This window comes from Purpureocillium lilacinum (assembly GCF_023168085.1).
Source record: "Purpureocillium lilacinum CBS 284.36 DNA, scaffold_6, whole genome shotgun sequence".
In the NCBI taxonomy this organism is placed as follows: domain Eukaryota; kingdom Fungi; phylum Ascomycota; class Sordariomycetes; order Hypocreales; family Ophiocordycipitaceae; genus Purpureocillium; species Purpureocillium lilacinum.
Genome location: NW_027072116.1, coordinates 2,172,071 through 2,193,615, shown reverse-complemented (window position 1 = coordinate 2,193,615; position 21,545 = coordinate 2,172,071). Strand labels below are relative to the sequence as shown.

Here is a 21,545-nt window from a genome sequence, read left to right as displayed (position 1 = left end):
AGCCTAGGCGTGGAGCACATGGGCTGTTGGTCAGGCTGCATGCTGCATGCGAGTTTCGTATCCATTCGGGGCTTGCATCGACCAATTGACGTGCCGCCACTGCTAGCAGTGCAGTGCTGAAGACTGTTGCATGCTTACCAGCAGGAGGTCGTTGGTCGTCGGAGGTTGAGGCTGCGTGGACGAGGAGGAGGCCCGACTTGGAGCTGGCAGAAAAAGGTGGGGCACTCTTAATTGGCAACGCCAGGGCGCGCGCAACCAACCACGCGACGCGTTTCCATCTCGAACTGCATCCCATCTTCAACCCACCTCGATCGAGCCTACAACTGCTGCCCGTCCCATCGTGTCCAGCCAATCTACATACCACTCAATCCCAGCCGTCTCTTGCATCCCGTCGTCCCCCAGATCCCAAGCCCGTCACCATGTCGGACTTTGAGGATGAGATGGACGTCGACCCCGCGCCGTCCAAGGACGTGACGTTTTCCGCCGAGGCGACCAAGGGCAAGCGAAGCGCCGCCAACCTCCCGGTGGAGGCAGAAGACAGCCTGCCATGGTCAGTGGCGTATCCCGTTCTTTCTATAATTGTCTGCGGCGCTGACAGCTGTCCAGGGTCGAAAAGTACCGGCCAGTCTCGCTCGACGACGTCTCGGGCCACCAGGACATCCTCGCCACCATCAACAAGTTCGTCGAGTCGAATCGGCTCCCCCACCTGCTCCTCTACGGCCCGCCGGGAACAGGCAAGACGTCCACGATTCTCGCGCTGGCGCGGCGCATCTACGGCGCCTCCAACATGCGGCAGATGGTGCTGGAGCTCAACGCCTCGGACGACCGCGGCATCGACGTGGTGCGCGAGCAGATCAAGACGTTTGCGAGCACCAAGCAGATCTTTTCCATGGGCAGCGGCGGTGCTGGAGCGGCCAACAAGGGCGGCGGCGGCAGCGGCTCGATAGCCGGCTTCAAGCTCATCATCCTGGACGAGGCCGACGCCATGACCAACACGGCGCAGATGGCGCTGCGGCGCATCATGGAAAAGTACACGGTCAACACGCGGTTCTGCATCATCGCAAACTACTCGCACAAGCTGAGCCCCGCGCTGCTGAGCCGGTGCACGCGCTTCAGGTTCAGCCCGCTCAAGGAGGGCGACATTCGCGTGCTGGTGGAGAAGGTGGTGGAGGAGGAGAACGTGCAGATTGGCGCAGAGGCCGTCGACGCGCTCGTCAGGCTCAGCAAGGGAGACATGAGGCGGGCCCTCAACGTCCTGCAGGCCTGCCACGCCTCGAGTAAGTGCCAGCCACGTAACGAGTGGCCCCCGGCCCGCAAGTGACACTGCTAACAATCTGTCTAGGTACGCCGCTACGACCAAAGGGCGCGCCCAAGGTCCCCGAAAGCGAGATACAGCGCGAAATGATCACGACGGAGACGATATACAACTGCATCGCGGCGCCCCCGCCCGACGCCATAAAGGAGATTGTGACGACGCTGCTCAACACGTCGGACGTGACGAGCTGCCTCAACACGGTCAACGCGCTCAAGGCGACGAGGGGGCTAGCGCTGGCGGACATCATCACGGCGCTGTCAGAGGAGCTGTCGAAGCTGGAGGTGAGCCCAGAGGTCATGATTTCATGGCTAGATGGGCTGGCGGATATCGAGCATAGGGTGGCAGGCGGCGGCAGCGAGACGGTGCAGACGGGAGCGGTGGTCGGAGTCGTGAGGGGTGGAGTCGAGCTGATGAGCAGGTAGGCCGCGAGGTGGTGGCATTGCCAAAAGGGAATGCTGCATCATGAACATGAATATGAAATAGAATATGGACCATGTCGTCTACAAGGTTTTGGGCGACGGCTCAAACCCACCCATCTCGCACGCTCCGCCCTTGCTTCACGGGGAACACTAGACGATATAGAATTCACAGAGCCCCTGAACTGAACAAAGGCGATACGCGGCAAGGACCTTGCGGTATCGCGCTGCCCGATGTCGCGCCCACTAAATGCAGCGTCGTTGCGTCTGAGGCTCGGAGCTCAGCTTACTATGGCGAGAACTACCCGGCTACCCTGTACAAGGGAATAGCGAGCCGCTCGCAGGTCTGTAGCGTGCGGGTTCCAGGAAATGCAGCGTGAAAGAATGGGTACCTCAACTCGTGTAACAGTAGCTCAAAACACTCGGGGGAGGCTAGGAAAGAGTAGAAGTGAGATGTTGTGAGACCACATCGAGTACGTCGCATGAAGCATCAAGGAAGTGTTGGTGCCCGCCCGCATTCGGTCAGAGCGGTTCCGGTCCAGCAATCTGCAGCAGGGTCCCCCGCCCCACCCTCCCTCCATCCTCCAGGCGAACGGGCCCCTGCCCCGCCCAAGCTCCGGCCCGCGAGATCCGATCTCACCGGGAGTCGAGCTCCCCGACATCACTGGTCAGCACCTGCCCTCCCTCGTTCTGAGCCCCGACCATTCGCCATTCCTCCCTCTCTAGGCGCGCGCGCACACGCGATACCCACGATTGATTCCTCCGCGAACGACCGACGTACTGTATATCTCCCATCCAACACGGCGCACAGCGTCGTCCCAGGGTTACTAGACCCGCGGAGCAACGTCCATTGCGCGACGCGCGCGGCGCAGACCAATCCGGCATCTCGAGACCGAGTTTCGCGTCCGCGCTCGTTGGCGCATGTCTGTAGACTGGGAGTCAGAGAGAGCGCGCTCAGCACCATAACCACCATCGTCGTCACCGCCCCCGAGTTCGAACACCATGATGCACGGCAGCCCCGACGACGGCGCCCCAGGCCAGGGCCACGCCGACGCCGGCGACTTGTTGACGCCCGCCGGCAGCGGGGAGCAGACGGAGAAGACCATCTCCAAGATCCCCGACATTCTCCCCCGCGAGCGCGTCTTCCCCATACAGATTGGCAGCGAGCTGTTTAAGCTCTCCGGAGCGTCCATATCCTCCGACGGTGCGTCTTCTCCCCCCAAACAAAACGTCCCCGTGTCACGTCTTCGCGCGGCCTCCCCTCTCGCCGCTCGTTCCTCTCAGATGATGAGATGCGCGCGCGCGGGCTGCAAACAACACGAAAGCTAACGCGCAGACCACCACCGTCCAGCCCCGTCGTACTTTTCGCAGTACTTCCTCTGCCAGATCAAGTCGGCCGAGGAGCACGGCGAGGACGTGGGCGTCGCGCTGCGCACCCTGTACATCGACCGCGACCCGGCCACCTTTGCCGACATCGCGCTGCATCTGCAGGGCTACCACGTCACGCCCCGGGACGGCACGCACTTTGTGCGCCTCTTTGCCGACGCGCAGTTCTACAGCCGTATGTGTCGAACCCGTTGCCCTACCTGACGCCGATGTGGATGCTGACGCGGGATCCTTGGCTGTTGTAAAGTGCCCCGGCTCATATCCCAGCTCTACGACGAGAGCATCTTCACCTCCATCGGCCACCGCGAGTTCCAGATCCCGCGCGGGCTGCTCCTCGCCAGCCCCAACAGCCCCAACTACTTCTCCCTCGGCTTCGCCGCCTTCTTCTCGCACCCGGACAAGGTCTTCCCGGGGCTCGACCGCGAGGGCCTCATCCGCCCGCCCGCCATCCTGCCACCCTCGGTGCCCAACCGCTCCCCCGAGATCTTCGCCGAGCTGCTGCTCCTGCTGCAGGGCTACCCGCTCGAGATTCGCGGCGAGACGCACCGCCAGCAGCTCCTCCGCGACGCTCGCTACTTCCACTTCAAGGGCCTGGAGCAGCAGCTCATCCCCCACCGCGTCACCTACAACCCGCTGCGCCAGCGCGAGGAGATTGTCCTGCGCTTAGAGAACGTCCAGAAGAGCGGCATCGGCGTCGTCAGGGACAGCACCGAGACTGGAGGCGACGGCGCCAGCAGTGCTGCTGCTGCCGGCACCACTGCCGACTCGGGCGGGCGGATGATGCCCCTGTGGGTAAACTACATGCGACCCCTGGTCGACAGCACGGCCTACGAGCTGGTCCTCGAGATCGGCGGCGACGAGACCCGTCTGCATGTCCCCCCGCCCGGCAGCGGCGAGTCGCCCCGCGCCGAGTTCTTCAGGGACACGCGCGCGCGCGTCGCCAAGCTCTTCGAGGTGGTCGCCACCAAGCTCAACCTGCCGCCCACGACGCAGCCCCTCGGCCTGCTCATGGGCGCCGGCGGCGCCAGCTCCCAGCCCGCCACGCCGGGCAACACGCCACTGAGCGAGGACCTCGTCCGCGTCGCGTTCGAGCCCGAGGCGGCCATCACGCTCGACGGCGAGGCGTACGACGCGTACGACGCTGCTGCTGCTGCGGCAGCGACCGGCGGCGAAGGCAGCAACGGTAGCAGCGGCGTCGATGTTCATCCGCGCAAGCGCCGACGACGCGCCGACGGCAACGAAGCCGAGGCGTGGACTGTCAGGACGGGGCAGTGGCGGCTGCGCGTGCAGCCGGCTCAGGGCGGCAAGAACGGCGGCCTAGAGTGCGTGCTCGTTGCAGTCAAGCTCGACGCCGTGAGCTCCGAGCGCGCGCGCAACGCGACGAGGGGCTTCCTCGGCAGCTGATGCCCTTCCACCGCAACCCCGTTTCCCTCTTCCTTTTAACTCGAAAGACCCCCTTTCCGGCCGTTTGGTGGGTCAAAACCCGGGGTCATGATCCGCGCGCAAGGTGTTGTTGCCTAGACGGACGGAGTTTTACGCGTCACCAAAGGGGAACGGCTTGGGACGTCGTCAGGCCCTTTGGACGCACGTTTTTGGATATTTCACGTTTTTGCTTTGGCTTTTTCACTTGGATATGGTAGTCATGCGGCTCGGTGCCCGCGCCTTCGGATCGTGGACACGAATTTGTACAGTATTATGTGCAGTAGGTGTGTGTGTGAGAGTGTGTGCTATGCCGTTGGGTAGAGAAGAAAGCAGAGACTCTGGCCTGCCCATCCATGCTAGCTAGAACGACCGCCCTCCCGTCGCTGCGCCGTACATGCTCCCGGGCCGTGAGGAAAGAAACCCATGACCGAACAAATGTCAAACAAACAGACCCAACGCCCCCTTCGCCAAGCGCTTCATGAAATGGCGCACTCCCGGTGACGGGACTGCCCGGCAACGAAAGCAACGCGCAGAAAGTGGTGTATGTGTATCCCGCGCCCGTCTCCCCTTTTTGCTCCTCCCCTCGAGAGGGGTGAGCGGAGCCACGCCGCCGTTCAGGATCGCACGCGGCCGGCGGTCTTAGCGGTCGGCGCGCTGACGTCCCTCCTGTCCGTTCCCTTGGAGCCCTTGCGCGAAGGAGCCACCGCGGCCTGGGCGGCGCTCCTCACGCGGCCCCTGCGCTCGCGGATCTTTGCGAGCGCCTGCTCCCTCGTCATGGTGGGCGTGAGCGCCGGGTTCGTGTGGTCGAAGCTGCTGGCATTGCTGGCGCCCGAGGGGGTGCGCAGCCTCTCCGAGAAGGACGACGTGGAGCTGGCATTTTCGTCGCGGACGGGCACCTGCGTCGTCACGGTGTAGATGGTCGCAGACGTGTGCGGCCTAGGCTCTGGAGATTCCCTTTGTGAGATGTGGTGGTCTAGTGGTGCTGTCGGGGCGGGCTCGTCGTCCTCCTCGACGACGGGCACGCTGCGGATGCTAGGGAGAGAGTCGGTATGGGTGGAGTCACCGCCGCCGCTGTGCGGGGCGTTCAGGAGCGACTGGAGGGACGTCCGGTCCTGCGACAGGAGGGCAAAGGTTGGAGGGTCGACGGAGGGAGTTCTTGCGTACATGCGGGGGTTCGTCTCGACGTCCATCGGGTCGAGGGAGTGGGCATCGGGCTCTCGCGGCGCGGGCTCCTCCTCCCGTTCCAGCTTCTCTGCTTCCATGGCCTCAGCCTCTTGCTCCGAGACGGTGCGGAAGATGCCTTCCCGCGGGCAAAAGATGGTGCTGCGTCGCGGCTCCTTCTTGGACTTGACCCGGCGCGGTTCGGGCTCGGGCTCCTCGATCTGGGGAGGAACCTCGATTCGTGGAGGAGGGCTCGGCAGAGCCTGTGGTGACAGCCGGCCGCACTCCTCGGGCGCGTGCTCGTGAGGCTCCGGGCTTTCGACAGATTCTCGTCGTCGCTTCTGTGGCGGGCTAGAGCTCGCGTGCCTCTTCTTAGTCTTTGAGCACGGGCAGCAGTGCATCTCGCACTCTGCTTGCAGAAACTCCACCATCTCCTGGGCCCGATCCGCCCGTTGCCGCTCCCACAGTACTTGCGTCGTCAGCTCCTCGATTTCGATCTCGCTGGCAGCGGATGACACAATGTCCATGGTGGACAAGGACACGCGCGGCTCCTTGCCGGCCGTGTATTTGATTGTCGACTTTTTCGGTGAGGCAAACTCGTCGGTCGGGTCCTCAGTCTTGGGCAGAGGGAGGCGGCCCTCGGCGGCGATGCGCGCCACCTCCTCGTTCTTGGCGGCCGTCTTGAAGGCATCGCGTTCCTGCTCCACCAGCTTGATGCGCTCGAGCGCCTGCTCCAGCTGCTCCTGCACGCCGACGATTTGATATCGCGCGGTGAATGCCTCCTGCTCACGAGCTCGGCTGCGCTCCTTTTCTCGGTCGAGGTTCTCCTCAAGGATCCTGACGGCGCTCCTCGCCGACTTGAGGTCCTCTTGGATCTTGACGACGTTGGATTGGGTCTTGAAGTTTTCCTTTCTCGCGCGGCGAATCTCCTTTTCCCAGAGGGCCTGGGTGTGGGAGTGCGTCTCCTTGGCGCGTCCGTAATTCTCCTGATAGCGACGTCAGCGTCTTCTCCTAGCACCTCCGGGCGCACGTCATATGCGAATCGGCGGCGACCTACCATGACCGTTTCGAGTCGTTCGCCAACTCGCCTCTCGCGCTCCTTGCCCTCCTGGACCGCCTTTTGCAGCAGCCTCATTTCCTCCTTAAGCCGTCGAATCTCCGCCTCGGCTTCCTCGCGCCCGACCATGGCCCGCTTGAGCGCCGCGTCGGCTGTCCGGCGCTCGAGCTGCTTCGACTGCATGGCGACGCTGAGGTTGTTGAACTGGCTGATTTTATCGTGTACCGAGCTGTCGCGGCCCTCGTTGCGCAGCGCGGACACAAAGGACTCGCGGCACTGGTTGACGCGGTCGGGCGTGGCCGCCTGCAGAGGCCCTCCTCCGGCCGGGCTGCCGGGCAGGCTTGAGGTCACGTCCATTTGGCAAAACGGCCGATGACTTTGGGGCGATGTCGATGGTGTTGCGCTCCGTCGCGCCTCCCGCCTCCGTCTGGGGTTTTCGTGTGTGAGGTGTCTTGCTTGGGTGCTCGTGGTGATGCGTGGTTGGTATTGCGAGGTATCAATGTTAATTTGGGCCTGAGCCCTGTGCTGTTTACGGAGCGGAGGCGCCAAGGCGGGCAATCAACGGACGCGGTTGCCGTGGTGACGCGACGTCATGTGACGGGGCCGGGTCCCGGCTGGCGGTGATTGGTGCCGCTTTGAACAGCGCACACGCCATAGGGTGGCATGACGCTGCCAATTCCTCGCCCGTGATTTGCTGGAAGCAGCCGCTCCCGGCGCGTTGCGGGGCGGGTGGGGTGCAAAGTGGCAGCAGCACAGCCGGAGCTCTGGTCCCTCGAAGACCCCATCCCATCCCGCCACGATTGACTTGCTCCTTGCTTAATTGACCCCTGCGAAGCGAAGATTTCTTGAGCATCCGTTGAGGGGCAAATTGGTACGTCATGGCCGACTCAGAGCTGCGGCAGCGGAAGCCGCAAGGCGACGACAAGCCCAAGAAGAAGTCCAGCAAGTCGAAGCGAAAGACCGACGAGGGTGACGACTACACTCCCTGGCTCGACATTCTCAGGGTGCTGAGCTTCCTCTTTGTGGCCTCGTGTGGTCTGAGCTATGCCATCAGCGGAGGGGAGAGCTGGTTCTGGGGGATGCAGAACAAGCCCAACTATCTCAGTCCTCGGTGGTGGAAGGCCCAAATGGTATGATCCTGGATGCCCGTTTGGAGACCTGCTGGTGTCGTGCCTGGTAACTGACGTCCTCTTCACAGAGCGGCCCCATGTACCTGACGCCCGAGCAGCTGGCCCAATATGACGGCAGCGACCCCGAGAAGCCCTTATACCTGGCCATCAACGGCACCATCTACGACGTGTCCAACGGGCGGCGCATGTACGGGCCCGGTGGCTCCTACAGCGTCTTCGCGGGCTGCGACGCCGCGCGGGCGTACGTTACGGGCTGCTTCGCCGAGGACCGCACGCCCGACCTGCGCGGCGTCGAGGAGATGTTCCTGCCGCTGGACGATCCGGAGACGGACGCGCACTGGACGGCGGCCGAGCTCGAGAAGCTGCGGGCGAGCGAGCTCGAGGCGGCGCGGGAGCGGATGCACAGCGCGCTCAAGCACTGGGTCGACTTCTTCGCCAACAGCAAGAAGTACCACAGGGTCGGGTACGTCAAGAGGGACAAGGACTGGCTGGAGAAGACGCCCAAGAGGGAGCTCTGTGCGGGCGCGCAGAAGGGGAGAAGAAAGAGGGTCATTGCCCACTAGACCCGGGCAAATGGCCCTGCGTGTACAACAGGAGTTGGAGGATTATAGAGGCGCAGAATGGGCATTTACTGTACACTGAGTGAGTCACCAATGTTGACTTGAATTTTCTTAAACGCAGATACAGAATGGCAACGCATTGTAAAGTGGAAAGGTCATCCAGGTTGACTGAATTCTTTCCCATTCGCAAATAAAACGGAGACTAGGCCTGTTTACAACGCAACGGCTTGTGCCTGGCCGTGTTCCAAATCCGGTCTTCTTTGTCCTAATGAGTTTGCATGATGGAAACCGCCCCGGGCAGCGTGAACCTCGAAATGTACTTTGAAAGATATTAATGCACTGCCACTTTCGTGTCCCTCCCCTCCTTCACCCAACCACACACACAGACATAACCTGTGTATGATTGCGCGCTCTACAGAAGCATAAAGGCAGCCCCGATGAGCAGCAGCGTCGTCGAGACGTGGAAGCTGGGGCTCGCGCCGGCGGTGATGGGGGCCGACGTGGACGGGCTCTGGGTTCTGGTGGGCGAGGCGCCGACGCCGCCGGGGGTCGTGTTGCTGCCGCCACCGCCGTTATTGCCGCTGCCACCGTTGCCACCGTTGTTGCCGTTGCCGCCGCCGTTGCCGCTGCCACCGCCGGGAATCTCAATGTTGCCCTGCTCGGCGCTGGCGGCGAGCTTCTTGTAGTTGTCGAGGGAGCGCGACGCGTTGGCCTGGGTGTTCTCGTTGATGACCATGACCATGCCCTTCTGGCAGTGGGGGCCCTGGCTGCAGAAGAGCCAGATGGGCTTGGTGTCGTTGACCATCATGGTGAAGACGGGGATCATGCCCTTGGCGGCGCTGGCGGCGGCGGGCTGGAAGGACGAGTAGACGCCGACGGCGCTCGAGTTGCTCGTCGACAGGGGCACGCAGGGGCGGTCAAAGTTGGACTGCGTGACGGTGTGGTTGCCGGCGTGGAACTGGAACTGCACCATGTCGCCGGCCTTGGCGGTGAGCTTCTCCGGGTAGAACTTGATGCCCGTCTGGTTGTTCATGGGGTTCTTTCCCACGGCGACGACGTGGACGTTGACGGCTGGTTGAACGTGTGTTAGCGAGGCTGTTCGGGGGGCTTACACCGGGCGATGGAAGGCGGAAGAGTAGAAAGGCCTTACCTTGGGCAACGCTCAACAGAGCGGCCACGACGAGAGATGTGAGTTGCATGGTGATGTGAGGAAGCTCGAAGACACGAGCCAACAATAGAGAGAGAGAGAGTGTGTGTGTGCGTGTGCGAGTGAAGCAGTCGTCGAGTGAGTTTGAGTGAGTGAATGTCCTCTTTCCAGAAGAGTGTGCCCAGACACGCTGTTAAGCCGTGACAATGAACAAAAAGGACTAGCCTTTGGGGGTATAAGCGACTGTATCAACAGGAAGAAGGCGTGAAGACCAAGAAGACACACGACCAGACAGGACGGGAAGGAAAATGGAAACACAACTACTAGAGTCGAGAGAAAAAAAAAGGGATGAGAGAGTTAAGGAAAACAAGAGAACTTGAAGAGACGGGACGCAAAGAGAGAGGAAAAAAGCTGGAGCCCAGTAATGGAAACACCCAGTCCTTTAAGGCATTGGCACGGGATCGTCCCAACCCGTGGCATCGTGGGGGCCCCCGTGCAAGGGCTTAGACTGTGTCAAGATGCCGTCCATCCATCCTGGGAAGGGAAGAGGAAAAACTTGGAACGATTGTCTAGGGGAGGGGGGGGGTTCGTTCTTGCAAGGGGGATGCGCAGGTCTCGGCGTGGCGCTGTCAAAACGGAGAGACCTGGGACGGACGGGGGGAAGGGTTGAATGGTTGAGCCTCGTTGCCGCCGAAAAGGAGGGTCTCGCGGAGGTCTTCCAAGCGGTGCGCAAGGTGGGCTTGAAACGCGGCGTGGCTCATGGTGAAGGAGGAGTTGAGGCGGAGGGGGGGCGGCCGCATCATAGCCGCCCGCTGCAGAATGTCCGTGCCAGCCGTGCTGCTGCAGAAAGGAAAGAGCGTGCATCTGCTCAGACGGCAACATCAATTACACTCGAACTATTGTAATTCTTATTGAACAGCAAAAATCCTAAAGTTGGAAGAGCTCTTCCCGAGATTTAGAGAGCGTGCCGGTCGTGGGCTACTCTGGGTGCTTAACAAGTCTCGCAGACGGCTACGAAACCACCACAAGACTTCGCTCATTCGCATCGCACAGCAAAGCACCAAAGGGATTCAAGGGGAGGCAAGGAGGCCGCCGCCGTCGCCACGCCTGAGGCCCTACAAGGCCCTGCCCAGGCCCAGCCGACCCGACCGACCGGCCCTCGTCGCACCCGAAATCAAGGGCACGGAGTCGCGCGGGCCCGTTGCCTTCGCAGCCCTGCGTATAGTAGCACAGTATAGCCCACCACCAGGGCCCTGCCCGATAGAGAAAGAAGACGAAAGAAATCCCATGTTCGGATGGGGCAAGGGTACGTAGGCACGCAGGTAGGTAAGGTAGGTAAGGTAGGTAACTGGGGGGGCGCGTTGCCGTTCCGGCGGCGGCGGCGGCGGCGGCGGCGGCGTGCCTCACGTCTGTCGCGGCTCCGACACAGGCGAGACAACCCCGGTTTCAGCGCTGGCGGCGAATCAGCCGCGACGCGACTCGCCTCAGCCACGCGGGCAAAGTCACTACCAATTCTTGCCAATGCAGAATAGTACGGAGCAACGGTGAGAGGAACTCCGCTCATGGAATCGGTTTTTTTCTTCTTGCCTTGCCTTGTAACCCTGTGACCGCTCGTGTCAGTTGTGGCAGATGGATGCTTGTGCGAGGGGCGAGGCCAGGCCCCATCCCTGCCTGCCAACAAATGCGGTAATCACGAACCCCCCCCCCCCCCCCCCCGGTTCTCCGTCTCCGTGCAGGTGGGGCCGCAAGGCCGGATAATACCCAGCGATCCTCTGTATTGCTGTATCGGCCACTGCACAGCAACGGCCAAAACGAAACTCTGGGTTTCACCAGACGCCAGCCTACGATGCCTACGATCCAGGAGCTGAGGCAGGGCCATGTGCGTCCCGCCAAAGGGATTGTCAATTCCTTGCCTATGACCTGCAGACGACGTTTCGAGGCGCCGACGTGCCGGCGCCGAAACGGTCTTGATCAACGCGACCATCACGACCCTGTCCGTGCCTGGCAGGCGAAGAAGCACATCAGCCGTGCCGGATACCCACTGGCTGCTGGATAATGACCACGATGACAGCCTATTGCCGCCGCATGACCTTGAGACTGCCCTGAAGTCATCATCCTTGGCAATCTGCAACGCCGTCTGGCTCGCCCAAGCCGCTTTGCCACGAGCCCCTCCCGCGTTTGCCAGGGTTTGCGTCCGCCAGAGCCCGTCACAAACACGTTGAGTCGTGCCGCGTGCCGACAACCCTTTGGTCCATTCCTGGGTCGCAGCAGTATGCTGGGTGCTCCCACCAATGGCCATCCCTGTGCATGTAGATATCTTTGGCCACTCTGTTGAGTCAACAAGACTGGTCGTGTTCCATATTGTTGTCTCGCCTCTCCAAACCCCGAGGCGAGCTTTCTATAGAAGCGGCGTGGATTCGCGTCTGCGTGTTGCCGCAGTCGTCGTGGGCTCGTCGCAGCATGGCTGTTTGATCAGCCTCCCGGATCTCGAATGAATCAGAAACGGTCGGGAACCGACTGGGTCGCTTACCGACAACCACGCGTCTAGATGACGTACGTCCGCCTCGAGGAGTGCCCGTCGTAGTTCACCCGAGTGTTTCCCCCCTCCTGTGGCTTCCGGTCGTCGATCCATCAGCAGCTGCCTGGTCATAGATCCAGCAGGAGCTGCGGCGCAATCTTTTCCAGATCGTCAACCTGTCGAGCCCAAGTCAGCCTTGCCCAAGTTCAACTTTTCTCTCCTCCGTCTCTAGAAGCTCTCGCCTTCATCACCGTGGAGCAGGCTTGCAGACTCACCTCCAGGAACCCGCCGCGCTTGTCCACCGCCGCGCGCGCAATCGCCTCCCGCACAAACACGTCCACGTACTTCCCCACCGCCGCGTTGGCGTCCCGCGATATCCTCGTCGCGTCCTTGGCGAAGAACTCGTGCAGCACCCGCGTCAGCAGCTCCCGCGGTATCGTCTTCTCCGCCTCCGCCTCCGCGTGCCCCTCATCCTCCTGCGTCGCGGCCGCGGCGCTGTTGCTCGCCCGGCGTGCTGTTGTCCGCCTTCGCGCTGCGTCTTCTCCGGCTTGCTCGTCTGGGGAATCAAACGGGTCGCTCGACTCGGCGGAATCTGCTGCTGTTGCCGCCGCCGACGCTCGCTTGTTTGTGCTGCCCTTGGGGCGACCGCGGGCGCCTGCTGAAGCTTGCTTTGGTGGCATGGCGAATGGTTTCCGCGAGCAGCGGCCAGCTACAACGATGCTGCTTTGGACTGAAGTGCGGCTACTGGATGGTGCTTCCAAGTTATCTGGTGATCTCGGTCGCGTCGCGTCGTTCAAGTGGTGGGTCGAGGCACTTAGTCATCCTCACGCACCCCTAGCAACACACCTCCTCGACGTTGCACCGCGAGGCAGACAATTCGGATCGCGAAGGTTGAAGCGTCGCAGATGATTCATATCTTGTCACCCGCGCATGTTCAAGACGAGGCGGTGGGGACTTCGTCACGTGCAAACCAGCATCGGAGAGCGCATCATATGAACATCAAGGGAACTTGCGTAGGTGTATAAATTACAGCGACCTAGAAAGCATGGCAGAGCCGAAACGAGAAATACGCCATGCCGATGCCAGTCTAACCCGCAAAGAGCATCTGTTGCACAGAAACACGTGGGGATATCTTGCCCCAGCTTCCCTCGTTGCCATCTTCCCAATCTCCGTTTTCGTCAACCAAGAGACATTGCGTTCCGCCCCCTGGTCGATCCGCCAACCTGCTCACCCCGCCCACGGCATGTAGTCTATACAGGACATAAGGAAAAGCGTTTAACCAGAGCCGCCCTTGAAGGCCTTGCCGAAGAGGATCATCTGGAGCTGATCGTAGATGGACAGGACACCAGCACCGGCAACACCACGGAGGATGTTGGCACCGGCACCGTTGAACAGGGACTTGACACCGTTCTTGGCAATGATCTGGCGGGCGGCATCGAGCGAGTTCTTGTACTTGACGGCCTCGCCAGAGGTCATCATCATGCGACGACGGATGGTGTCCAGAGGGTAGGCAGCGATACCGGCACCAGTGGTGACGCACCAGCCGAGAGCGAAAGAGGCCAGGAAGTTGTTGGCGAGGGGACCGACCAGGAGAACAGGCTTGATGGAGTCGTACATGCCGAAGTACAGACCACGGTAGACGATGATACCAGCGACGGAGGGCATGAAACCACGGTAGAGACCGGCAATACCGTCAGAGGCGAGGGTCTTGCGGTAGACGTCGATGAGACCGTTGAACTGGCGCTCACCGCCACCCTTGGTGGACTTGGCGTCGTTGGCAAGACGGGTACGGGCGTAGTCCAGGGAGTAGACGAACAGCATGGAAGTGGCACCAGCAGCCTGTCACGCTCATGTTAGCATACCTGTGGTTGGCCAGGGCCGGGGATCATGAAGGGGAAAAAACGTACACCACCGGAAGCCAGGTTACCCAGCATCCACATGCCGTAGCCGTCACGCTCCTTCTTGAAGCCGAACATCTTCTTGAACTTGTCGCGGAAAGCGAAGTTCAGGGCCTGGGTGGGGAAGTAACGGATGACGTTGGCAGTGTTGCCACGCCACAGGGAGAGGGCGCCCTCATCGGCCATGGTGCGCTTGAAGCAGTCACCAATGCCGTTGTAGCGGCGGTCGAGACGACCAGCCTTGATCATCTCATCCTGGTTCTGGACGAGAAGCTTGACACGCTCGATGGGAGCGGCGGCAGTCTTCGAGACGGCGGCGGAGACACCACCCACTATAGTTGCAAACGTTAGTTCGACCATGTATCACGGGGCGGCGGCGACGACCGTGCGACGACATCGACGACGGGCGTCGCAATCATCGAGGGACGACTATCAGCGAGGCGACATACTCAGGAAGTCCGCCACGAAGGGCTATAGAGAGAAGCAGGTCAGCACATGATTCTTCCGGTTCGGCAATCGATGACGCGAAATCTTCCTTGCCCCGGAATTGCCGCGGCTGTCGTAGAGGACACGGAGCAGCGCCGACGAGCAGGTCCATCGACTGGAGCCTTCGCGAGGTGCTGTATCAACGAAGACACGATACGCGCCGACCCAATTGGGTCTCGAGAGGCCTCGATGCCTCGACGCGATGTCCCAGTGACCATATCTCGGCGACGGAGCTCGCGCGGCATTTCACGGGGAAGGTCGCGACAAGGGAGGCGAGGCGAGACGAGGCAGGAACGACTTACCGGCATGCCCAGGACCTTCTGCTGCTCGGGAGGAGACATGTTGACGGCTGTAGCTGGCGCTCTTCCGAAAACAACGACAAAGGATTGAGAGGAGATTTGGAGATGGAAGAGGGAGGAAGGGGAAGTACGGGGCAGTCGAGCGAAATAAATTCTGCACCGGCTGGCGGATGGACTTGGGGGGGAGAGGGAAAAAAATTGCGGCGGAGCCAGGAAGGGGACAGGTTTTGAGAGCGAATCTACCCGGGCCGCGCTAGGGCGCGCTGTGGTTGGCTGGGGATCCCCAGGTACGTACCCGCGCGTAGTACCCCCAAGGGCTAGCGGCGCCCAGAGAGACTCCGTTGCCTCGCCGCCGCCGCGCAGGAGGCAGATGGATGGTTCCCTTGCCCTTGCTTTCCCACGGCAACGCAGCCCCCCATGCACGGCTACGTACGAGTACCTAATAAGCGTGGCAGCCTGAGGCCCGAAGGCCTGGAGACGGCGGGACACCCGACCGAGGACCACCACGGCAAGACAGACACCTGCGGCAGCGTAGCGCAGCCCAAGCGGCTGGAGCGTCACTGGTGGCACCTGGCTTGCCTGGCTCCAGGCGCGCGCCCGCCGGCGGTGGGTACAGCGTACACGGCCCCCCGGCGCAGCGTGGTGGTGCCTGCAGGTACCTGAGCCCAAACTCTGTCCCCGGTTCACCCCGAGATTTTTTTTTCTGATGCCGCGCTGGCTCCGCTGGCGCAGGCTCTGGGGGCTCCCGTCGCTGTCGCCATTCGCACGCGCCCTCGCTGGCGATTCGGTTCGCCCGTCCATTCACCACCCCCCCCAAGCCCCCCCTTGGCGGAGTGGGTGGCCACCAGCAGCAGCAGCGCGCGGCCTCATGACCCTCCCGTCCCTCCGTCCAGCAGCAGCGGCCTGCGTGCAGCACGGGGCGCGCCTTGTTTCGCTCCTCTGCGCGTTTCGTCATGGACACGTCTGCGGATGGCACGGCCTGAGGCGGTTGATGAATTGCAGTGTCGCTGAAGCGGATGCAGCACTGTACCGCACCTACTGCACTGCATTGCACTGCAAGACGCTCAGCACACAGTACTAGGTATGACCTGCTGGCATCCGCCCGGCCATCATCAGCTGCCTGTGCACGGCCGCCATGCCGAACCAGGCTCCACCAAGCCAAGGGAGGCCACTGTGCCGAGCTAAAACGACTTTTTCTTTCTCGCCCGGCCGTCCTGTCTTTGCCTCCCTCAGGGGTCCCTTTGACCCGAGGACCGCACGCACTATGCCCAGACCGAGCCTCACCTTCTCCATATTATCTGGTGCGGCGCTGTGGCAAAGCCAAGCTCTCCCTGGCGCCCGTTCACCTGCAACGTATCGAGAGCGAGGCCACAACCCCCCCTTGCCCCCTACTAATTTGACTTTGCTGTCTGGAGCGGGAGGCTCTGGAACATTACGTCGTGCGGCATAGCCCGCCCACAGGACTTACGAGGCAGGTTAGTACTGCCGTCCATGAAGCGTGCTGTGGGTATTGTTCGGCTGCACCAAAGAGCCTCTCGCCCCGTTCAAGGCTCGTGCCCCCGGTGGCGCCGAGATAAGGGCATGCAGCGACACTGAAGCCTCGTATCGTTGATTCATGAATTGTGACGCGCCCACATTAAGTCGAACCTCGCGTGCGATAATGCGCGACTGGCGTATGCTTCATGACGGCAATGCTCTTCAGGGCGTATGTACAGTACTGTACCTCGTACGGTTCCCTGGCTACCGTCTCGTGTCTACGGCCGATCACCTTTCAGAATAGCAACGTAAGAGGTTGCCAGCCATGATTGCAGACAGCGGAAGCCAATGCAGCTTCAGCAATTGCTGTCGCTCCTGCTGCCGCAAAGCATCCCGCAACGCATTCGCCTATGCTGTACCAGGCACCCGAGCCTCACACTCCCGCTTGATATGACCCTTCCACACTCAAGGTCGTTGGACCTCGAGACCAACTGGACGAAAGGGGCATAGCCACGCATGTGACTGGGCATCCGTCCCTGTTCAAGCCGCTGGTCTCACTCATGCATTGACGGCACATTTGAAGTCCTCCTATCCCACTCAAAGAGAGCTCATGGCTTTGACGTCGCTCGCCCCAATGGAGACCCCGGTCGTAGCGCCATTTCCTCATCTGGAACTTGAAAACCCTCAGACCGTTATGCACTCTCACTGGCATGACTTGCCCGCCATAGATTGGCATGGCATGCGCCCTTCGGTAGTTGTGCCAGGTTCAACGGCATTGTCTACGTTTTGCAGAGGCTGGCCTCCGTCAACCATGCCCTACTTCCGAGAGTCCGGATGAACTCTGCAGTCACAGTGATGCCGAGACCACATGGTGTTTGAAGATCTTTTGATTCCGTTGCCGAATGCTGAAGGACAACTCCGGTCCCTATGTATGCTACACCGAGCATGAAATGTGTCCCATCCGGGCATTTTGTGCCGTGAACATCCTCCGATCCAATGGCCGATTGTTCGTCAAGGCCAGTTAGACGCCATATCTCCAGCTTCCACCTCCTCCGCTCGAGCAACTTAGGCACCGCCAACGGCGCGGGCTGCAGAAATGCGTTAGTCTCAGGGTTCTTCGTCGTCTTCATGTTCGGGGCGGTCGCGGTCATACTGTAGATCTTCATCTTGCTGTGCGAGACCACCGGCTTGATCATGCCCTTCTCCTCGAGGTCGGCGATGCACTGGCGGGCCAGGGAACCGTTGATCTTCATGCGGTCGACGAGAACAGCGACGGTGACGAGGCGGTAGGACTGGACATCCTTGTAGAGCTTCTCCGAGGTGGTCTTGTCGAGGAGGACGGCGTGCTGGGCCTTGTCCTTGACCTTGCCCTTGGACCACTTCTTCTTTTGCTTCTTAGCTCCAGCAGCGGGCGCCTGTTGAGGTCGAGCGGGTTAGCATCTTCTCGTCGCGGCCGAGGGGCATCGTCTCGTGGTTCGGTGCGCGCATACCATTTTGTCTGTTGATGTGCTTGACGTTGACGACGGGAGTGTGGAGGAACGGGATTTTTTGGCGGACGAGGCAAGCGACTACCACTTGAGAGGCGCCCCTCTGGCGGAGTTTCGGGCCCAGGGCAGGCTTGCCCTAACATTTTGAGTGCGCTGGGTACGTACCGAACTTTTTGCGGCCCCTGATTCGCCAGACCCACACACCACCAAAATTTCAACCCTCGACGACCAGGCCCATCTTCAACCTCGCGAAAATACTCCCATCTCGAACCACCTGCAATACTAACCCGCAGTCCCCCTCCCGCCAGATCGAACGCACGACTGCAACAGCCAAAATGTCTGACGGCGGCGATATCGAGGTCGAGAACTCCGTTCTCTCCGACGTCCTCCCCAAGGATGTCGTCAAGGAGGTCGGCAACATCAAGCTGTTCAACAAGTGGGACTACGATGTCGAGGTCCGCGACATCTCCCTGACGTACGTCGAGAATGAACACCTCTCTGCGCGGGAACTGGCGACCGCGCCTGGACGACCGATCGTGTGCTGACGGATTGAGCGAAACAGTGACTACATCTCCCTGCGAAACCCCGTCTATGTCACCCACTCCGCTGGCCGATATGCCGTCAAGCGCTTCCGCAAGGCCAACTGCCCCATCATCGAGCGATTGACCAACTCGCTCATGATGCACGGCCGCAACAACGGCAAGAAGCTGATGGCCGTCCGCATCGTCGCCCACGCCTTCGAGATCGTACGTCCGCCCGAGAACATGATAGCAGGCAAAATGCGCCATGGGCGCGCCTGAGGGACGATGAATTTTTTCTAACAAGTGCGGCAGATCCACCTCATGACCGACCAGAACCCCATCCAGGTCGCCGTCGATGCCATCGTCAACTGCGGCCCCCGCGAAGACTCTACCCGAATCGGCTCTGCCGGTACCGTCCGCCGACAAGCCGTCGATGTGTCCCCCCTGCGCCGTGTCAACCAGGCCATCGCCCTGCTCACCACCGGTGCCCGCGAGGCCTCTTTCCGCAACGTCAAGTCGATTGCCGAGTGCCTTGCTGAGGAGCTGATCAACGCCGCCAAGGGCAGCAGCAACTCGTACGCCATCAAGAAGAAGGACGAGCTGGAGCGTGTGGCCAAGAGCAACCGATAAATGGGACGTGGACGGTGTCTGGCTGGAGGGTTTGCGGCTTTGGCGTGGTTCTGGCATCTTTCAGAATTGCATTTTTGCGTTCGGGTCTGGGAACGCGGCTATGGATTGTCACAAATGGCTCTAGAGACTCAATAAAAAGCTGGGCTCAGATGGGTCACAATGAATTTCACGTCACTTGCTCCACTCGTCCGAACATTGTGAGAAATGGAGCATTGCGTCCTGGAAACTTGATTGTTGCTGCCCGTCGTCCAATCGGTCCAGCCGGGGGTGATGGTGATGGCCACGGCGACCAAGCGTATCTATGGATATCTGTCGTAACGTCGTCAAGCAAAAAGCACCGCTTGCTTCATCTTAGATGCGAACCTCCTCGGGATTCACCTCTAGCCTCTGGAACATGCCTACGTGGGGGATGCCCTCCTCCCACCACTTTCCCATGCCCTCGTCGACACGGAATCCCCATTTCTCCCAGGCCCTGATCACCTGCTCCTGGGCGTGCACGCAGACGAGGCCGCTCCACTTAGGGACGTCCGTCTCGTTGGCGGCACCCATTTGTTCTAGGCCGAGCTCCGTGATGCTGGGGTCAAAGTACGACGGGTTCCTCTTGAGCCACGCCAGGACGGTGCTGACGAGCAGGCCCGCGAGGTTCTTCCCGCGGAATTCCTTGATCACGGCTAGCCGTCCGAGTTTGACATAAGGCTCCTTGCCGTCGTGGAAGGACGTCGGCCTGTCGGCTATCAAAGTCTTTCCGGGTGCGGCGCCGGCGTCGCTCTGATCCTGGCCATCGTCTCCTACCAAGACTCCGTTCCAATAGTTCCCGCCGGCCTTGGGATGGGGCTCATGCGGAAAGGGGACAAGACGAACCGTGCCGATGGGCGTCGTTCGCGTCGAGCTCTTGCGCGGCTGCAGGACGTTGCCGTCCTCGTCTCGCACCTCGCCCTCCTCCGTCTTGTTGATGCTGGCGTAGATGACCCAGTGACAGGAGCGGGGGTCGTCGGGGTCGAACTCGTTCTCGAGGGGCACCTTTTGCTCGTCGACGAAGACGCCCTCGCGCACCTCCATGGCGTCCAGGAACGGCTGGGGGATGGTGGCGGGCTGCTCGTTGTGGCGGATGCCGCCCAGGAACCCCTCGAGCTTGCTAGGCTCAAGCAGGGTGATGAAGGGGGTCGCCATGGCGGGGTACTCGTACGAGCAGATGACGCGGGGAGGCGCGATGGCAGTACTGATGTCTGTATGAAGAAAAAAAAGGGACGTCGACGGTTCTTTGCGGGCTTCGTTGGAGCTTGCGAGTTTGCCGACTGGAGGGGCGGGCTATCGCGAAAGATGGAAGTGAAGGAGTGGATAGAGGAAATCAGGCGCACAATTAGGTACTATGACTGGGTGTGGAGTGACTTCGTGAGAAGGGGCAAGAGAGGTCCAGGGCTGACGCCAGCGTGCAGCCACGGGGTGCTCGAGGCATCAATCTCACTCGCCGTCGACGAAGGCGCTTGTGGCCAATTTGCTGCGGAGGAGAAGTAAGTGTGCACAACTCAAAAAGGCCGTGGGACACGCGATGCGGCGACGAGGTCCTCGCCCCCTCCTCGTCCTCCCTCCCTCGAGGCGCCGCCTGATGCGGAGAAGCGCGCTCATCTTTGCTGTGACCGGATGGGGGCCCACCGACGCCCGTCGACCAGCTGCGGCCAGGCGGCGCGGGCGATTGAGGTCGGTGGAAACGGCGAAGGGCGGGGCCGGCGCTGAGCCGATGTCAACGGCTGCCAGGGGCGGTGGCGGTGACACCGGGATTCTGCTTCGGACGTACACGCGGCGCGGACTACCAGTACGTACATTTTACGCAGGTCCAGCCCCGTGCCCCGCGGTTCACGGAGGGCGATGCACTCGTGGCACGCTGCAGTGTTCCGCCGCCACCGGCATCACGACATGACGGGACGAACGGTGTGTGCATGCCGTCGCATGCCTCCTTCACGGGGTCGTTCCACCGTCCGGTGATGCGGGCGAGGAGTTGCGGTTGGCAACACAGTGCAATGCGAACATGGCCCGGCGCAAAAAAGCAACGACGAAAAATATGACCACACATTTTTTGCAAATTTGACATTTTGGGGCTCCCGAGGTGGCGCGTGGCACAAGACGGCGTGTGCTGGTGCTGGGCTGCAATCGCCGTACCTGACTGCGCATAAAATTGGCAGGCGATGATCATGACTTGTGAGCAAGGCGGCCGATGACCGGGTGAGTTTTCCGGGATCTCTGAGCCATGGCGGCGGTGTGGCCGACATAACACATAATTACCTGGATAGGTATTGCCATGCAACGGTAAGAAGTCGTCTTCCAACTTTGGTATACGAAGTAGCACTTGTTGGTAGCCTGTACTTGGGCGGTTCGCAGGCGGGCTCACTGCACAGCTCCAGAACGGCTCCGGCTGCGGCTGGTAGGTTCCCGCATGCTGCCGCTGTGAGGTCGGCCGTCCGTAGTCTAGCCTCCTTCGGTCGGGCTGCCATGTCTCGGCCACTGATTAAAAGCAGCTCTTTCCCAAAAGACGATCAGCGTGCTGTCATACGACGCACCGCTGGTTCACAATGGCACGTGGCGATGCGCTCCTTTTATTGGTGGTGGCCAGAGCGGACATTGTCCACGTCGCGCCAGTT

The 21,545-nt window shown here is 61.2% G+C and overlaps 10 protein-coding genes across 10 annotated transcripts; 4 read left to right on the top strand and 6 right to left on the bottom strand.

The window, feature by feature from the left end:
• Positions 1 to 419: 419 nt before the first annotated feature.
• PLICBS_008562 (uncharacterized protein) lies at positions 420 to 1,737 on the top strand (the record flags this gene model as incomplete). The annotated part of the gene is made up of 3 exons (XM_018323907.2): positions 420 to 550; positions 607 to 1,277; positions 1,343 to 1,737. 3 exons carry the CDS (start codon positions 420 to 422, stop codon positions 1,735 to 1,737), a joined length of 1,197 nt encoding a protein of 398 aa, XP_018177086.1.
• Positions 1,738 to 2,733: 996 nt separating this feature from the next.
• PLICBS_008561 (uncharacterized protein) lies at positions 2,734 to 4,521 on the top strand (the record flags this gene model as incomplete). The annotated part of the gene is made up of 3 exons (XM_065601414.1): positions 2,734 to 2,935; positions 3,083 to 3,292; positions 3,365 to 4,521. The coding sequence occupies 3 exons, from the start codon at positions 2,734 to 2,736 to the stop codon at positions 4,519 to 4,521; spliced, it is 1,569 nt and encodes a 522-aa protein (XP_065457486.1).
• Positions 4,522 to 5,153: 632 nt separating this feature from the next.
• PLICBS_008560 (uncharacterized protein) lies at positions 5,154 to 7,114 on the bottom strand (the record flags this gene model as incomplete). Its single annotated transcript, XM_018323909.2, has 2 exons — positions 5,154 to 6,686; positions 6,758 to 7,114. The coding sequence occupies 2 exons, from the start codon at positions 7,112 to 7,114 to the stop codon at positions 5,154 to 5,156; spliced, it is 1,890 nt and encodes a 629-aa protein (XP_018177088.1).
• A 521-nt stretch (positions 7,115 to 7,635) lies between these two features.
• PLICBS_008559 (uncharacterized protein) lies at positions 7,636 to 8,450 on the top strand (the record flags this gene model as incomplete). The annotated part of the gene is made up of 2 exons (XM_018323910.1): positions 7,636 to 7,887; positions 7,956 to 8,450. The coding sequence occupies 2 exons, from the start codon at positions 7,636 to 7,638 to the stop codon at positions 8,448 to 8,450; spliced, it is 747 nt and encodes a 248-aa protein (XP_018177089.1).
• Positions 8,451 to 8,859: 409 nt separating this feature from the next.
• PLICBS_008558 (uncharacterized protein) lies at positions 8,860 to 9,646 on the bottom strand (the record flags this gene model as incomplete). The annotated part of the gene is made up of 2 exons (XM_018323911.2): positions 8,860 to 9,518; positions 9,598 to 9,646. The coding sequence occupies 2 exons, from the start codon at positions 9,644 to 9,646 to the stop codon at positions 8,860 to 8,862; spliced, it is 708 nt and encodes a 235-aa protein (XP_018177090.2).
• A 2,594-nt stretch (positions 9,647 to 12,240) lies between these two features.
• Positions 12,241 to 12,792, bottom strand: PLICBS_008557 (uncharacterized protein; the record flags this gene model as incomplete). The annotated part of the gene is made up of 2 exons (XM_018323912.1): positions 12,241 to 12,288; positions 12,388 to 12,792. 2 exons carry the CDS (start codon positions 12,790 to 12,792, stop codon positions 12,241 to 12,243), a joined length of 453 nt encoding a protein of 150 aa, XP_018177091.1.
• Positions 12,793 to 13,387: 595 nt separating this feature from the next.
• PLICBS_008556 (uncharacterized protein) lies at positions 13,388 to 14,837 on the bottom strand (the record flags this gene model as incomplete). Its single annotated transcript, XM_018323913.1, has 4 exons — positions 13,388 to 13,951; positions 14,020 to 14,342; positions 14,460 to 14,481; positions 14,799 to 14,837. The coding sequence occupies 4 exons, from the start codon at positions 14,835 to 14,837 to the stop codon at positions 13,388 to 13,390; spliced, it is 948 nt and encodes a 315-aa protein (XP_018177092.1).
• Positions 14,838 to 17,336: 2,499 nt separating this feature from the next.
• PLICBS_008555 (40S ribosomal protein S25) lies at positions 17,337 to 17,764 on the bottom strand (the record flags this gene model as incomplete). The annotated part of the gene is made up of 3 exons (XM_065601413.1): positions 17,337 to 17,359; positions 17,425 to 17,686; positions 17,762 to 17,764. The coding sequence occupies 3 exons, from the start codon at positions 17,762 to 17,764 to the stop codon at positions 17,337 to 17,339; spliced, it is 288 nt and encodes a 95-aa protein (XP_065457485.1).
• Positions 17,765 to 18,093: 329 nt separating this feature from the next.
• On the top strand, positions 18,094 to 18,909 carry PLICBS_008554 (40S ribosomal protein uS7; the record flags this gene model as incomplete). The annotated part of the gene is made up of 3 exons (XM_018323915.1): positions 18,094 to 18,233; positions 18,321 to 18,504; positions 18,592 to 18,909. 3 exons carry the CDS (start codon positions 18,094 to 18,096, stop codon positions 18,907 to 18,909), a joined length of 642 nt encoding a protein of 213 aa, XP_018177094.1.
• A 351-nt stretch (positions 18,910 to 19,260) lies between these two features.
• PLICBS_008553 (uncharacterized protein) lies at positions 19,261 to 20,079 on the bottom strand (the record flags this gene model as incomplete). Its single annotated transcript, XM_018323916.1, has 1 exon — positions 19,261 to 20,079. One exon carries the CDS (start codon positions 20,077 to 20,079, stop codon positions 19,261 to 19,263), a length of 819 nt encoding a protein of 272 aa, XP_018177095.1.
• Between the last annotated feature and the right edge of the window lie 1,466 nt (positions 20,080 to 21,545).